The following is a 16,826-nucleotide window of genomic DNA, read 5'->3' on the forward strand; positions in this document are numbered from 1 at the left end:
AGGAGGCGCACTTGCCCCACACAGAGACAAAGACACAGGATCAACAGGCCATGGTTTTTAAAACAAAGGGAGGAAGCCTGGCAAATGAAAGTACGGGCGGCGTCCAAGGCCTAACGTGGAGCGCTTCCACACACTGCTCCTTGCCTCTCCCCCCAGCCCCGTGCACAGGAGGAAAGACTGAGCCCCAGAGACGGGGACTCACTAATCCTAGGTCCAGGCTCAGCTCCCTGCGCTGCACGGCAAATCCAGAATGGAGGCAGGGGCCAGCTGCAGCATGAGGCCCCACAAGCACGGCCACATGCTGAACTAGAGTTAAGAGGTGACAAGCTACGGCTCTGGGCCAAATCTGGCCTGCCACCTGTTTTTGTAAATAAAGTTGTGGTTTTTTTTTAATTCTCATCCAAAGATATGTTTATTGATTTTAGAGAGAGAGGAAGGTGGGGTAGGGTGGGGAAGGAAGAGAGAGAGAGAGAGAGGCAGAGATACCCATTGGTTACCTCCCGTACGCATGCCGACCAGGGACTGAAACCACAATCTTTGATGTACGGGGTGATGCTCCAACCAACTGAGACACCCAGCCAGGGTTGTAAATAAAGTTTTATTGGAACACAGCCACACTCACTCATCCACAGCTGGTTTCAGGACATGATGGCAGAGTTGAATAGTAGTTGCGACAAAGACCAGATGGCACACACAGCCTAAAATATTTACTGTCTGGCCCTTCACGGGAGAAGTTTGCCGACACTTGAACTAGGTAATCGTTTTCAATTCTGAAGAGGGAAAAAACCTGGGATCTTTTAAAATTCTCAAGGAAAAAACCAGAACGGTTCATCTATACTTTGATTCTTAACCTCCCATCTCTCTAATAAGATAAAGCAAAAATTAACCCCATTTACGAAAGACTGAAGTCCAATGACATTACAGTATCACTTATCAAAGCCAAGATTTATCCCACTGAAGACAAACGGAACGAGGGCCACACCAGGGGTCAGCAAGCTGGAGGTCTGGTTTTGCCAACCATGCCCAGTTGGCCCATCTCTGAGCCCCAGTTTTCTTGGCCACCAGTCTTGAACAAAATGCCCCTTTATCACCACCAACACGAAAACTGGCACTCATGCCCAGCTGGCCAGTCCCAGAGCATGTCCTTACTGACCATCTCCCCAGTTTCCTTCTTTCCACAACGCTGGGGAACAAGCTCTTGCCTCGCTTGTCAGCATGAAGCATTCTGGGGGCTCAACTCCAGCCCTGAGCTCTCTCTGCAGGTGCACACTTTTGATCCTCTCCTGTGCCGTGAAATCACAGAGGAACTCCCTTGGGCCATCTCAGCAAAGGACTCTACCTTGAACGGTTGTGGTTGGGATGGGGCTAAGAGAGGTGACTTTGCCTCCAGCCGCTAAATTCTTCGGGTCTCCCTGGGAGATTTCTCTGTATGTGCCTCTGTCCACACAACTGGGCAGTCTTCTCAGGGACCTAGAACACATGGGCAGAACCCACATCCACCTGGCTGTGCACCCAGCTACCAGAGCCCCGGGCCGAGTGTGCACGAATGCTAAAGACACACAAATGAGCACCCTGGTCCTTCCCCAGAGCCCCGGGCTGGCTGGAGAGCCCAAGGTGTAACTACGACCACATCAGCACTCCCACAGAGGCAGGTACCGGGTGTGCTGGGGAGCAAGAAGGCGGCGACTACAGAACCGCCACAGTGGGTGGGGCAAACGGGCACCTCTGACAGAGGCAGGAGTGGGCAGAGGGGTGTGGTGCTGGAGGGCCTTACCCACAAGATGGTGATCCCGGGGCTGGCAGTGGCAGGCCAAGGAGCAGGGGCATTAACCTTTGGTGGCTTTTACAAAGGAATGGCGATCAGACCTATATTGACTTGGGAGTCACACATCCATTGTTTCTTTGCAAAACTGTTTATCTGCCCTCTCTCAAATCAGCAATCCAGACTTACAGCCACTGGAAAACACTGAATTCATCGCTGTCTAGGGTGCTAACTCCCATCCATTGCTGGCTGCCAACTGAGTGAGGAAACTTGTTAGAGCTTGTCTGTGAGTGGCTCTGTTCATCCCTCCTGTTCCCCCACTAAGCCGCACCCCTGCCCTGATCAGCCAGCCCTCCTTCACGTTAGCAAAGGAGCTGGAATCCAATGACCAGGTGAGGGTTTCCAACACCGAGTCACAACCGTGTGGGTTTCTAGCCAGGATCCAGACCCAGACAGCACACCTCCTCCTCCCCATCTGCTCGTGGCAGTGGAGATCGCTCTGCAGGTGAGCGGGGAAGTAGAGACGAACCCAGGACTCAGAGCACGTGGGGAGGACAGCTACCTTGCCTTGAGAATCAAATCCTATGCACCCCTCCACTCCTAAAAGACGGCCTTTTATGGCGAAAATGAATAGTGCTGCACAGATAGATGTGCTCCGCTCCTGCCCACCAGCCCCCACTGCACCTCTCACCAGCACCTCGCCTCTGCCGTGAATCACGACAGCACAGAGACGGCGAGGCGCATAGTGAAAAGGCGCTGCCTCGTCCACCCAGAGGATTCCTGCTCTACTTTACTCTCTCCAGACACAGGCACACACACTGCCTTCCTACACTACCCCCTGGTGCCCCAACAGACAGTTCCAAAAACTAAAAATTCATTAAACCCCACTAGGGAGGGGGGATGCAGGGCTCTGGCAGCCACAAATGCAAGCGGCCAGAGTTCGGCCCCCAGTGTCCACCAAGGCTCTCCCCTTTAGTTTTGCAGCTGCCTGAGTAACTGGGCGGTTTCTCAGGCTGCCTCCTCCCAGAGAAACTTGGGGAATGGCGCAAGATCTCGTCTTCCTTCCTCAGCTGAAGAGAAGAAACAGGATGGGGTAAGGAAACCCAGGACTCTGGGGAAAAACCGGTTTAGGAAGCCTGGCCTGTTACCTGGGCTGCAGGCAATAAAGCCTGGCGGCCTCCAAGGAAATGCGAGGGGCAGTTGTGCGGTGGGAGATGTTGGAAAAGCCCCAGATCCCTGGGCCAGGAGTGGCCTGCAGTCCCCCTCAAACTCACTCACCTCTCCTGTAAAATGGGCTGCCCCACCTCTGCACAGAGAGCCACGGGACTTAGCTAGAGCACTGGCCCTCACCAAGGCAAGGATACTGATACACCAAGCTGTGCCTTGCGGTCCTCCCCACTTCACGGAACCCCCTCTTTCTTTGACTAAGCCTCGCTATTACCCCATTCCCAGGGAGCTGCCCCGACGCCCACCAACACGTCACCCATCCTAAGTCCCAGGCTGGAAGAATGGCCCTCACCGGGAGGCCCTCAAGGGCCCTCCTGATGCTGGGTGCTCATCAGCAGACTCTGCAGGGGTTGCCTGGCCCTTCAAGTGGTCCCTTGTTTCTTCAACCCCCAAGGCCCTTGATGCCTCAGAAAGGTGGGGCCGGGTTTCTTCTGCTTTCCACTGCACCTCCCATGTCCACTCCTGCTAATGCTGTTGCACTTTATAGCTGGAAAGACCAAGCCCCAGCAGGTGAAGCCACTGCCCCAGAACAGACTGCAGGTCTCCCCAAACTCTGAGACCCCTGCCACAACTCCACAGCAAACTTCCCAAGATCAGCCACCACGGTTACTCTGAGAGATCATGTAATCAGATCCACAATTGGGACATATCTATTCAGACCCTGGGGGACGGACGGGGAAAGACTTTGCTAAAGTCTTCTTGAATCAAACTCACTCAAGATTGAAGAGCCTTCAAGAAGGAAAGGGGACGATTCTGCAGCCCAGAGAAGAGGCCACGCAGGCAGACACACTGGAGGAGCAGAGACCGGGTTTGAGGGCGACAGCTCTGGCCCTGGTCCCAGGGAGTGGCAACTGGTCCGACAACAGGGCGAGGGTGGCAGGCGCTAGACCACAAAGAGTTCTGTCTCACCAAGAACTGGACTTCGTATTTTTTTAATTAAGGGCCACCACTGACAGGAAGAGCACTCGACGGAGGGGAACTCACTATCCCACTGGCCTGTGGTTGGCCCAGGCTGGAGTCCACCCCACATCCACCAGCCCCTGTGAAGGAGGCCTGGTGCAGATTTCCCATCGGCCTCTCATTCCCACCTCGCTGAGGAAGCAGGAGGAGCTGCTCGTGCTCGTGCTTCACAGGCGGGGCAGCTGAAACTCAAATAAGTGACACTCAGTTGACACTCACCACTGACAGGACTCGGGAACATAGGCCAAGACCCAGGTCCCTGGGTGGCTGAGTGGGGTTCTATCAAGCTCACATTAACAAGCCTATTTCGGGTAGGAACAGAATCCCAGGCTTCTGGACACACAGCCAGCCTCCCTGCCTGCACTGGCTCCTGTCGGGTGGACCAAGGAATCAAGGTAGCAGGTCATTAAGTGAGGTCACATGTGAAAAGGGCTAAGGAGGGCCTGTACTTAGTAGGTGCCGATACGTCAGTCAAATCAGAGGAGTAAGCACTAAAAAACTAGTGAATCTTGAGAACAGACCCTCTCCCACACATCGATGCCACCAACGGAGGAAACTCACAGGGGCCCTTGCTCTTGAAAGAGCTGGAAGACCCAGTTCCACCTGGCCTCTAGCCTGCAGAGAAGAACAGCCTCGGGACACACGTGCTGTGCCCACAACCCAGGATCCTGAGTGTCTCCTGCACCAGCCACCAAGCTGGGTTTCAGAGGCATCATTTCATGGCATCCTCACAGCTGCCCCGAGAGGTCAGGGCTTTCTTCAGCCCCAAGTGCCAGATGGAACAACTGAGATTCAGAGAGGTTAGCTGACTTTCTCCAGGCTGCTCGTATGCCAATCCTAGGGCCACAACGAAGGAGAGAGTGCCTTCGGAGAGAGAGGGTGGGAGAGGGATGGGGCACAGACGAGGCAGATGAGCCAACAGGCACACTGGAGCTCGAACGGCCAGCTGCTGGCTGCTGACCACTGACCAACGTAACATGGATCCTGAAGCCAGCGGGTCGTCTTCCAGTGGCAGCTACACACCACTGACCGCCGTACGCACTGATGTGCACAGTCAGTCCTCGTCAGAGCTCCGAAAAGAGACACTGCGATTCACTGAGCAGCTAACTGCTTCTCGGCACAGCTGAGAAAACCAGTACCCGGAGAGGCTGGGTAACTTGCCCAGAACACACCGTCGTCAGAAGTGGCAGTGGGCTGTCCTGCTTCGAGGCCCCCGGTCACAGCCACTGAGTGTTACAGCACCTCTCTTCAGAGGGCATCTCCTTGGGAGGCCTCTGCCCCAGCTGGGTGCCCTCCTGCCCCCATCGTTGCACGGCACACAGAGCTGATGTGCTGTCCCCCAGGCAGAGGAGCCCCTTGGGGGTCCCAGCACCCAGCATGGCACCTGTACTTCACGGAGGCGGCGGCCCCTGCCCATGCCCTCACCAAGTCTTACCCCTCCGTTTTGGACTCAGCGTGAGACAGGGCTTCTGGAAGACAAGTTCACAGAGCCACCAATGGGCCTGGGCCCAGGGGCCTCCTTTACCCCAAGGGCTTCATTTGGAAGAGGGAACCTGTCAGGAAAGGTCAGCTAAGGAGTTAATTTAGGAGATACAGGACATGAACCGGGAACCCACACCGTGGATCTCCTGCTGTACCCCCAGCTCCTAGAACGCAGCCTCGCGGGTAGCGCTCAGCAACACACAAGAATGCTACGCTCCCTGACCCGACCCTGAGTCCAGCCCCTGGCCCTGCGGCGGCCCAGACTCCTCGAAGAGCAGTTTCCTTTTGGGGTGGCGTGATCTTATTCAGGGGTCTATCCTGATCCGCATAATGCCAAGGCGTGTTATTACAGGATTCCTCTGGAATTTTCTTCCTCAAACCTCTTTTGCTACAAGGGCTGAGGAATTTGACCTTTTTTTTTTAAAGGAGAAAAGCCTCAGCATAACTTGCAGAGAAGAAAGACAGAGGCAGAAGCAGAGGACAGTCTCCCTCCTTAGCTAACTACAGACAAAACAAAAACACAGGGCCCCCCACCCCTGCCACAGGCAGCGGGAGGACCCTGTGGGGGGTCAGACACAGCCCCAGTGCAGGGTAGGCTGACAACCTGCAGAAGAGCTCTCAAGCACAGGACATTCAGTTCTAAGAGAAACCCAAAGTAAAAACCAGGTCCAAAGGGGAAAAAGATAAACCAGCCCAAGCTCCTAACATACGAGGGGTGAAGGCAGCTGCTAGCACCAATCCTCGAGTATCAGATCCATAAGTCAGAGAGACCCGCGAGTCAGCTTACAGCTCAGGAGAACAGGCCCAGAGAGAGGGGCCACTGCTACTGGATTCTCTGGGGTGCAGGGAGCAGGGCAAGAACACAGTTCAGGCCTCCTAGGTCCAAGGGTCCTTCCGAAGATGCTCCCCTTCCTTTCACCCAACGGAGAGTAAAGACTTGGGGAGGGGGGTTGGATTTGGCAGTGGGGAGGCAGTGGCAGGCAGCCAGGAGGTGGCTGCAGCCCCCGCTGGGCTCCCTAGTGCGGGGCCAGCTCTGCGTTAGGGGGCAGCCGAGGCCCGTGAAGGGGCTGGGTGCTTTGTTACCGAGAAAATCTCCCAGGCACTGACTGCTGATGCATAGCTAACAGGGCGGCGGACACTGATTTATGTTCAACTTTCCATTTCATCAGTGAGAGTTACGGAGCGACATGTGGAGTCCATGTTTTTTTTTGGGGGGGGGGGGGTCTTGTGTGTGCAGACACAAACAGGCCCATGCGCGTGCACAGAGGCACACACACCAGTCAAGGCTGCAACTCTCTCCCGCCCTTTTAGAAGGGAGGACAAGGGTGCCAGAGGCAGCCTGGCACGTCAGGAGTAACCTTTTGTCCACTGTTGCTAGGAGCCCGGTGCCGGTCATCTGCCTCTTGGGCAGACGTTAGGCACCAGGCTGGCTGCTGGGCAGGGTGGGAGCACACAGCCTGACCTTTGTGGAGGTGGCAGTGGCAAGAAAAAAAAGGCTTCTCCTCCTCTTCTCCTGGCCTTTCCACACAGACCAGGACTTGTTGGGGGAGGTCCAGTGGCTGGGGGGGGGGGGTCACGTATGGGTAAGAGGGTGTCTGACTGGACCAGCCCAGACCACAGTGGTTCAGAGTGACCAGGGGTTTAGAAAGCTTTCTTAAATACCCCTCACAGGACACATGAGTGAACTAAGGCCCAGAGAGGGAATATGGCTTCCCAAGGACACACAGCAGTTTGGCAGCACGGCTTGCCTCAAAGCAGGGTGCCCAACTCCTTGGGCAGGGGTCTTCAGGCTTACAGCCTGCCACTGGTTTCATCACAGTAACCAGAGGAGGGGCCTGCCACTTCAGGACCCAAGTCAGCCTGGAACAGGGGCAGGGGTTGGGGACAGCAGTTGGGGCATCCTGCCTCCTCTCTAATCCTTCTCAGCAGGGGTGACCCTGCCTTCTGTCAGTCTGGAGCCAGACAGCGGGTCGAGGGGCTGCAAGGAGGGGCTGCTTCTGTCCTGCTCACCCCTGACACGGCACACCTCTGTTGTCCCCCACCCTCCCAACAGACACACAGGCCGATGCATCTGTCAGACCCTTCTGCCCACAGAGATGCAGAGAGGACTAGGCCCCGGGGTCAGAGAGTGGGGCCCGGCGGGGGTGGGGGCATCTGCTCCCCAACAGAAGAAATTCATCAAGAATCTCTAGATTTCACAGCCACATCCTGTCTTCCCTGAGCGACTCTGGCCAATCTGAGCCTCAGTTTCCTCTCATCCACACAGTGGGAATGATACTAGCTCTCTGGCCCACGGTACAGGGTCAATGGAAATCAGAGAGGGGATGCCTTTTCTTTCTTTTTTTAAACTTTATTTACTGACTTGATAGAGAGAGGGAGAGAGGGAAAGAGAGGGAAATCTGTCGCTCCACTCATTTATGCATTCACTGGTTGTGTCTTGTGTGTGCCCTGACCGGAACCTTGGCGCATTGGGAGGACGCTCTAACCAACAGAGCTACCCGGCCAGGGCTGGGGGTGCCTTTTCTAATCTGCACAGTGTTCCACCTGCAACTTTTAAGAAGAATTCAGCCACTTTCGGACCCAAGAGCTCTGGCTGGGGCTGCAGAGAGGGCGAGGCTGGGCAGCCACAGGACCACACGTGGGGCCTGACAGGTAGAAGGCACCACAGCCTGGACCCCACACCTGCACACTGGCCAGCCTGCTGAGGCCCCGGCCCCTCCAGCCACTGGTGGTCTTCTTGGGATCATGTCGCCCCCCCCCCCCCTTAGGAACCTTCCACAGCTCCCCTCTGTCTTTAGGTTCAAGTCTCTTGTGCATCTAATTCATGGCTCACCTGGGTCCGCCCCCACCGCCCACCACTGCCACCCCAGCCAGCCACCCAGGCCGCCTGCTACCCCAAACTGCCTTTTCACATCCCGTCCTGGCACCCTGCCGACTCTGCCCCCAACTGCCTCCAGCTCAGGCCTCAGCTCTGATGTCAGCCCCTAGAGGCAGCCTCCCCAGGCCAGGCCTGCTGCTCCTTTCGCCAGCCCCCACGATACTGACCCCTCCATGTCATCACTGCCTGCCGCCTCCACCAGACGGGGAGGTCCACGTCTGTTTCCTTAGTCTGTAGTGCTCACCAGGGCTGGCCGACTAGGTCACTGTGCCCTCAGAGACCACACCTTGGCCACTGGGCTAAGGGATAATCAACCAGCCTGGCCAGGTCTCACATGGTTCAGATTCCAGCCTCAGACTCACCATCTATCAAATGGGGATCCAGATCCCCAACCATCAAATCTCCCCTAGAAGCAGGCTTTAAAAACCACAAAAACAAGGTAGTTTAATTCTTCCCAAGTCTCCCGGGTCCCAGACTTGCCCTGGTCAGCACAGAGAAGTCTTTCCTGTTGCAGTGACTTTCTGGCAGAAGGAATGTCAGCTCATGCAGCTACTGCTGCCTGCTTCCCGCTGGAGAGGAAGGCAGGAAATGGACAGTCCTGGGCCCAGTTCTTAGAACTGGCCACGCTGCTGCACTGGCATGCTCTCATTCACTGGCCTTTGACCCTCCCTGGAAACACAGCGCCCTATTCCAAGGCTCACAGTCCCCAAGGCTCTGCTGGGAATCTAGTCTCTGCTTGGTTACGATCAGTGCCAAGGAGCTCACTAATTCGTTGTTAACTGGTGAGCAGTAGACTTGTCTTCCCTACAAAGATGCAAATTGGTCTTGCTCTTCATTTCTCTCAAGGATCTGAGATGTAAGGGCTGGAACCTCACAGAGGCTCCTACGTGGCAGAACTGATTGTCCAGCATGTCATCAGAACCCTCCCGAGGCTGCTTCTCTCCTACAGAAACCCCAGCTACTTCTGTGGGAGCTAAGAGAAGTGTTTCCTATACTCTCACTAGGAAAGGTGCAAGGTCATGTGTGCTTCTCCCCCCCTTTTATTTTCTGGACCATTTCTCTGGCTCCTACGCTATACACATCATCTGTTCCTTCTCCTTTCTCCCTGTAACTGATGGGAGGGTTCTCTGGAGGCAGACCTCAACGTCTTTCCAAGGTAGATGAGCTTAGCTGGCAGGAACGAGGGCTCACTGGAATGGGGGACACGTCAACCCCTCCCATCACAAGAGAAAATGTGTTTAGAGCAGGATGGGCTGAGCTTTGGGCAAAGGGAGCAGGTCCCCCAGGGCTGTCTTTGCAGAGAAGGCGCGGGTCTTTAGCCCTACGCCCTTGCTGGGGCTCTGCAGTGCCAGTGTCCATCAGTGCACTCGGCACCCAGGCCCTCGCCCCTACGCAGCCAACGGAGCCGTTGCGGAGCAACTGTTCTGGGATGCAGACCTGGCCGAGGCACTCTCCAGCCCAGGGCACTCCAGCGCTTCCCACTGCCCGCCAGACAGCGCCCACACGCAACAGGACCATCACAAATGCCGGCAGCCACTCCAGCTCCGACCCCTGCCAAGCACCACCTCACTCTGGACCTGTACCAGCCACCAGGAAGCCCTCCCTCTCTCCTGTCTAGGCAGGAAGGTCTCCCGCTTCCTGCTACAGGGCGGGCATGGGTCTACCTGTCAGTATCCCTAGCGGGCTAGGTGCTCATGACGGCAGATTACAGTCAACTCAGTTCTGGCCTAGAGCCAAGCCTGGTGCCATCACATCAGAGATGGCCAGTGTCACAAACCACAGTCCCCCCTGCCTCTGGGCCTTCACTCCACACCTACAGATGATAAGTCTGGACTTGACTGGGGATGGCAAATGCGCAGAACATGAACTACCGTTTATGACGTACCCGTGTTCATGGTAAATCTGGCCAGTCGGTATCGCTTAGGCCTAGATAAAGCTTCAGAACCATTCTCAACACAGTGTTTTAAGTAGCCACCACTGAACAATCACAGCTGGCATCTGAACGGAAACACGGGCCACTTCTGAGAGAAGATGGCTAGAGATTCTTTCTCCTTCCATTCTGTCCCTCCTTTTCGCCAGTGTCTCTCATTCCTCCAGACAAGCAGGCCTGTGTCTGCACTGGAGCTCTAGGCGCAGGAACCAGACAGGCTGGGTTCAGACTCTTCTTACACCCTGGGTTGGTACCTTTGGGCAGGCCACCTTCCTGAGTCTCACTTTCCCAATCAGCCATGCCTCCCTGGCACAAACAACTATGATCAGAAGAAGTTGCGTGTCTAAAAAAACTACATAGCTAAAAACAATTATTGGAATTTAAAACAAAACAAGAACAAAAACAGCCTGTACCCAAAGCTCCCTTCTCCATGACCCCTGTCCTCCCACAATTCCCTAGGTCTGGACCTAGAAATCCTCATTAGGCAGTGCCTCCCTTACAACTACCTTAGGGCCAAGGAGCTGGGGACCCACCCAGACCAGTGGGCCTGGTCAAAGCCAAGGCCAAGGCGAGAATGCCAGATGTGCAGCCCAACTGACTTAAGCTGCATGAAAAAATGCCACTGCTTGATTATGTAAAATCCATCTGGCTCTAAGGCAGAAAATCCAAGTTGGAAAGCTCCTGAGAGATCATCTGGTCTACCCAGCTCCATCTATTGCTGAGGAAACTGAGCCCAGAGATGGGGAGCAACTTGCCCAAGGTCACTCAGCAAGTGTGTTAGCAGAGGGGCACTAAAGTAGGCATCCTCAAGCTGTAGTTTTCTGCTCCCCGCCCCCTTCCCGAACCCCATCCCAGATGCCCCAAGCCTGGTTAGATCTGGAGCTTTGGGGCTGGTTCAGCTCGACTCCCGGTAATGAGGTGACACAAATAAACTCAGTGCAAACCTGCAAACCGGGGGCCCCGGTGCACACCAGGTGCTGGGGAGGCCAGGGTTAAGGCAATCCTTTTACAAGGAACACACAGAGTTAGAATGCCCTTGCTACGTTCTGCCATGACCCCCAAGAACCCCACATAGTGAATACAGCTGGATCCTAAACCACCGTCCTGTCAGCCCTCAACCTGCTGCTACCACGTACAATCTCATGCCACAGGACCAGGCAGGCACTGTCCAGCTCAGAAACCCAAACACCGAGTGCAACAGAACAAACAGAAGGCCAGACCTTCTGACCCCGGGAGCAGCCTCACAGCCTGGCAGTCAGAGGACTGAGGAAGGGAGTCCTCTGTGTTGCTTCCTGTGAGGGGCCAGAATGGGGGGTGGACAGCTACTCCCTCCCACCCATCCTGGCAGCCTTGTTGGCTTCTAAATTTAGCACCAACTGGGGGTGGAGTACTGACCTGAAAACTGGGCTGGCCACTTTGGGACAGGGCCTGGCCAAAGCTAGATCAGCCAACCCCACTGGCTCCCCAGTGTGACGACCCTCCTACAGCAGAGCTGCCTGCCCAGGCCATGGCCAAGCAGGGGAAGTGCAATTGTTGCCAGCAGATAAAACCCTTGATGCCATCTCTACTTCCCCTCCAATATCAGAGTGGCTGCCTGCAAGATGAGCAAGGGGCAGGGCTGGCGATCAATAGCTAATATTCCTGCTGTGAGCCGGCCTTCTCCGGAAATGGGAAGCCCCCAACTCCTGCCAGGAAGACACCTTTTCGCTTTAGCAGGACCCAGCCCTAGTGGCTTGGCATCAGGGCCAGGAAAGACCCCATCCACCTTCATCTGACTGATGGGGAAATGACGCCCTGGGAAGGGGGGTGGAGTGTCCGCCGAAGTCACCCAGGAAGCAGAGAGGCCATGGCACACAGGTCCCAGCTCAAAGACTCAGCCAGCTCTTAATGGTTTACCCTGACAGGGGTCAGAGAAGACCTCAAGTCAAGAGGATCCAAAAGTCCTCTCTGTGCGATGGTGGCTGGTGGGAGCTAAATAAGGACAGGAATCAGCCTGGACGTTCTGACCACACACCCCTGAACGTCACAGGGGAGGGCCCAAGAAGTATGTCTGGAATTAAGCCTTAACCATGAACAATTATACCAAAGCAGGAAGCAGGGAGCTGCCCACATATCAGGCAGACCTTGCTTTGCCCCAGACTCAGGCCAAAACAGAAGTTAATGGTCTATTTTTAAAAATATAGCTGCCTATTGTCCACCTCTTCCCGCCATCTGCACCGGGCACCCAGATGGCAGCAGGCAGCCTCAGTAGGGATGCCACACAGGTGGAGCCTGGCACCTGAGTGGGCTCTGGGCACCAGGCAGAACAGCCACATCCGCATGCTATCTTGGCCATCCTTGGCATCATCAGAAAGAAGTCCCCACAGATAAAACACCCATGGGGAAAACCACCAGTGGGGGTAGAATGTCCTGGGTATAGTGGCCAGAAGAAGCCTGCCCCACAGCACAGATCACCATCTCAGAGAGTAGCCCCTTAGGGCTCCCCCCTCTGACAGAAAGGTAGAGTCCACCTGGCTCCTGTCTTTCTTGGATCCATGGGTTTCCAAGGATTTGAACATCTCACTCTCTCTTTGAAGTCTGGCCCCTCTTCCCTGATGCCTATGGCCTTAACCCGAAGCCAAGCCCCAGCCTATGCCTGGTCTGGTTCAATCTAAAGCCTACACATTGATTTCTGAGGCTATACCCATTTCCACTCCTGGGACAAGAACCCTGTTTGGACAGTAAGCTAAGAACGCGCTCACGATGGGCAGCCACCTTCATGTCCCCCTCTGCTCACCGCCCCCTTTGGTGGGCTACATGCTGCTTCGGCTTTCAGGGAACACCGTGTTTTACAGACTCCCTTGTCTGGTGAGCAGCATGCCCTGACCCTGCTCTCCTGGGAGTTAACACCAAAATGTGAAATCTTGCAAAGCACAGTGTCTTCCAGGTCATCTCCCACCCTTAACACCCCTGGAGGTATTCTTCCTGTCTCTGCTCAGACGCCTCCAGACCAGGGAGCCCCTGCCTCCTACAGCCCACGGCTCCCTGCTGCTGCACACACGTGGTATGGAATTCTGGCTTCCACTGAGCACCAGTGTCCTTGGACTCTGCCTCACTGGTCACATTTTAGGATTCTTGGGCTTCCCCCGCCAAATTCTTTGCCTTCTTTCCCACACAACTGCTCCTTCTATATTCTTATCTGGAAGTGCTAACCTGGCAAAGGGCCTGGGGACCTCAGGCAGATTCTCAAACCCAGCGGCAAACAGGTTTGAAAGAATGGGATGTTACATTCAAGCTTCATCATCAAGTTCCTTCCAGCCCCGCATGCCATCTCAATCTGGTTTAAAAGGAATGAGTCCCCCAGAGGGGATGGACCAGGTGGAGGAGGAGGTGCAGAGAGAGTGGCAGCCGCACCCCTCCCTGACACCATGGAGAGCCCCTGAGAGCCCAACAAGGTGGCTTTTGGAAAAGGCCAGGCTCTCGACCAATGAGGGGTCTGCTCAGCTTTGGCAGGGCAGAGTACGGGCACAGACATGCACGGGGTGCCGCCGGTGACCGCACTCGGAAAGAATCAAGTGGTTAACCAGAGGGAAAGGGTTCCGAGACCTGCCAGGATGGTGGGTTTTCTGGGGTTCTTTTAGATTATGCCTAAGGTTTGTAGTTTGGACAAGCAAAGTAAACAATGACAACAACAGCAGCAACACAACAGAAACAAAGAACAGTTTACTTGTTGAAAGAAAGAAAGAAAGAAAGAAAGAAAGAAAGAAAGCAAGCCTCTATTAAAAAACAGCTCCACGTGGACTTGGAAGGAGCCCCACTGCCTGCCTGACCAGGGGCAACTGTGCCATGACTGCGAAGCGGGTGTGAAGAAAACGAACTCCAGCACATGCACAGGTGCCTGCTCTCCTTCTCTTTTCTCCCTGCCTCGGTTTTTCGATGGGGTGGAAAAAGGGATGGGAAGGGAGGGGCTTCGACCAGCATAAAGCAACGGTATTTAGACCATGGCAAACTGAGCTACGACTCACTCCTCTCCCTCTCCCTCCCTCCCGCCTGCCGGAGAATGGCCTGGAGTGAAAGGACCACAGGACCAACCGAGGGCCCAGCACGTACCTGAAAGAAACCCGGGGGGATGGGGCCTCCAGGCATCCCATCGTTGGGGGGAATGTTGCCAAGCACTGGGCTCGGGGCGGCGGCTGCACTCTGTGGAGACAGGAAGGTGAAGAGTGAGCGAGACTGCACCCACGATGAGAGACATACAGTTACAACCGCCAGCCCCACCCTTCTCGTCCGCCTGTGTCCTCCACAGACCCTTCTCAATACCACCTTTCCAGGTGCCACTTCCTAATAAGCAAGTGAGGAACGAACTCTGAGCCTCCATCTCCTCATCTCTGAAGTGGGGGGACGTCCACCGCCTTGCACACACTCGGCAGAGATGCAGTGGGTGGCCAACATGCACTAGCTGTTCAATGTAAGGAGGCCCTGCCTTACCCACTCAGCTGCTTTATGAAGTTCCTCAGGGCAAGCTCGGTGCTTCATAAACGTCTGTACCCTCTCTGGGAGGCTGGCATGTTATACAGAGCAGAAGACCAACAAATATCCACAACTTAGTGAATAAACAGACAGCCCAGCTGGGAAATGTCCCTGGAGACAATCAGGGAGGGCAGGTGTGTTTTTGGTCCCATCAGGGTCCTGGGTGCTGTAGGACAGGAGGTAGGCCACACAATGGGGTGTGAGGGGGGTCATTACTTTTCCTTTTAAATGCTGCTATTCTGGCATTTACCTGGTACATCTGCTTCAACAAATACCTCCCAGGGGTGAACAGACGTTGCTTGCTTCAGCCTGGCCTCCTTCCAGACAATCTGCGTCCCACCTGTTCGTGTGGTCGGCGTGTCTGTGCCTGGCCCCGTGCTCGCACAGGCAGGGGCAGGCTGCTCAGGAAGGCACGGGCCTAACCACCCTGCCTGGGCCTGTGCCCTGCTCCTCCCCACCGAGTCGGGCTCAGTGGTCCCCAAGTCCCACCTGGGCTGAGAATTTGGAACTGAATCACTAATTGTCTCCCAGGGGGTCTGACTGGGGCGGTGAGACGAGAGCGAGCCCCTGGGGTCAGAAATGGCCTCTTTTCCTCTCATGCTCTCATGCAGCCTGCTCTACCACCGCCTCGAAGGGGTCACTTCTTCCCTTTCCTCAGCCAGAAAACAGGACCCATGACCCCTGACTTCCAACTCTTGATGGAAGGAAATGAAGTAACGTGTGAATTCCACAAACATGATGCATGCTGCAGAATGAACAGGTCCCTGTAGGAACCAACAGGTCTGGGCTCAAGGGCTGGTGCCTCTACCAGCAGGAGATGACAGTGGGCAAGCCAACTGGCCTATCTGCGTGAGTTTCCTGTAAAAAGTGGGAGTGGCTAGTGTCCCACCAGGTCGGTAGGCTTGTAGAGGATTAAGTGAGCTGTGTTTTGTAAACCAGGAAAGCTCAGTCATCTGTAAGCAAGGAGGACTCAGTATGGGCACACAGTAGGTGTCTTAACAGACCCTAGGTAAAGAGAATGGAGTGGGGCTGGGCTGGCCGTTCGGGCCCAACATTTCGAAACGCTTCTGCCTACAGAAAAGCAACCCTCTCTGTCACTAAAGAGAGTCTGCCAACCCTCCCGCAATGCAGCAATTTTCAACCTTTTTCATCTCATGGCACACATAAAGTAATTACTAAAATTCTGCGGCTCACCAAAGATGTATTTTTTACCATCTGACAAAATAAAAAGGTATAATTTTGATTCATTCACACCAGACGGTTATTGTTGTGCTGGCTGTTGTCCTTGTTTTCTTTGACCATCTAAGGGCAAAGAGGTCAGGGCCCCGACTAAACAGTCAGATATTGCGTGTTTTAAAACTCCTTGCGGTGCGCCAGTTGAAAATCGCTCCTGTAATGTGTCATAAGCATCCCAAACATCACAGATGAGGTCTTCCCACCTCCCCTGGGCTTGAGGCCACAGCACCACCCAGAAGGAGGAGAAGCCTCCCCTCCTAGTGCTGTCTGGGAGGAGGGCTGCCTGGGGGGAAAGCCAGGTTCTCCATTAGCTGCACCGTTTGTTTGTGGTTGGCGGCTCAGTGAAAATGCAACTTTTTGTGATTTATAGCCAACAATTACTCCTCAGAAGCAGGAGCAGAAAAGTTTAAAAAACAGCAGGGTGAGGCAACTATCCACCTTCAAGCTCTTTCAGAGACTGGTTTTATATTTAACTCTTTAATCCTTCAGGATATCATTTTGGTAAAGAAGATGGATTTTACTCTTCAAATAGCCAATGGCTTCAGTACGACTCCCCCCCCATTCATTTTTTTTTTTTAGCTAGTATTTTTCAATTGTCTTTCTTCCATTACCACTGGTCCCCCTCATGCCCCCCTCCCCCACCACAATCACTACACTGTTGTCCAAGTCCACGAGTCCTTCCCAACCCATCTTAAATCAGAGACAAAATTCTTACAAAGGTCTGTTTCTGGGTATTTTCATTCTTTCCTGTCTCTAAGACTCCATCCCAATGATCAGTTTTACAATGTGTTTTACTAGCTCCTTTAATCCTTTAATAGAAGTTTTCTTGCTTACTTTTATCT

General features: G+C 54.5%; 1 protein-coding gene across 4 annotated transcripts in view; it reads right to left on the reverse strand.

Annotated features, from left to right (window-relative positions):
* The window catches only part of SSBP3 (single stranded DNA binding protein 3), a 153,450-nt gene that overhangs the window by 27,760 nt on the left and 108,864 nt on the right, over positions 1-16,826 (reverse strand). For all 4 annotated transcript variants that reach the window (XM_053920520.2, XM_053920522.2, XM_053920521.2 and 1 more), the window contains one exon: positions 14,329-14,418. In XM_053920520.2, coding sequence (XP_053776495.1) covers positions 14,329-14,418 — 90 coding nt within the window. Of the gene's footprint in view, positions 1-14,328; positions 14,419-16,826 lie in introns of those variants that run through there.

Source organism: Desmodus rotundus, chromosome 3 (genome assembly GCF_022682495.2).
Source record: "Desmodus rotundus isolate HL8 chromosome 3, HLdesRot8A.1, whole genome shotgun sequence".
In the NCBI taxonomy this organism is placed as follows: domain Eukaryota; kingdom Metazoa; phylum Chordata; class Mammalia; order Chiroptera; family Phyllostomidae; genus Desmodus; species Desmodus rotundus.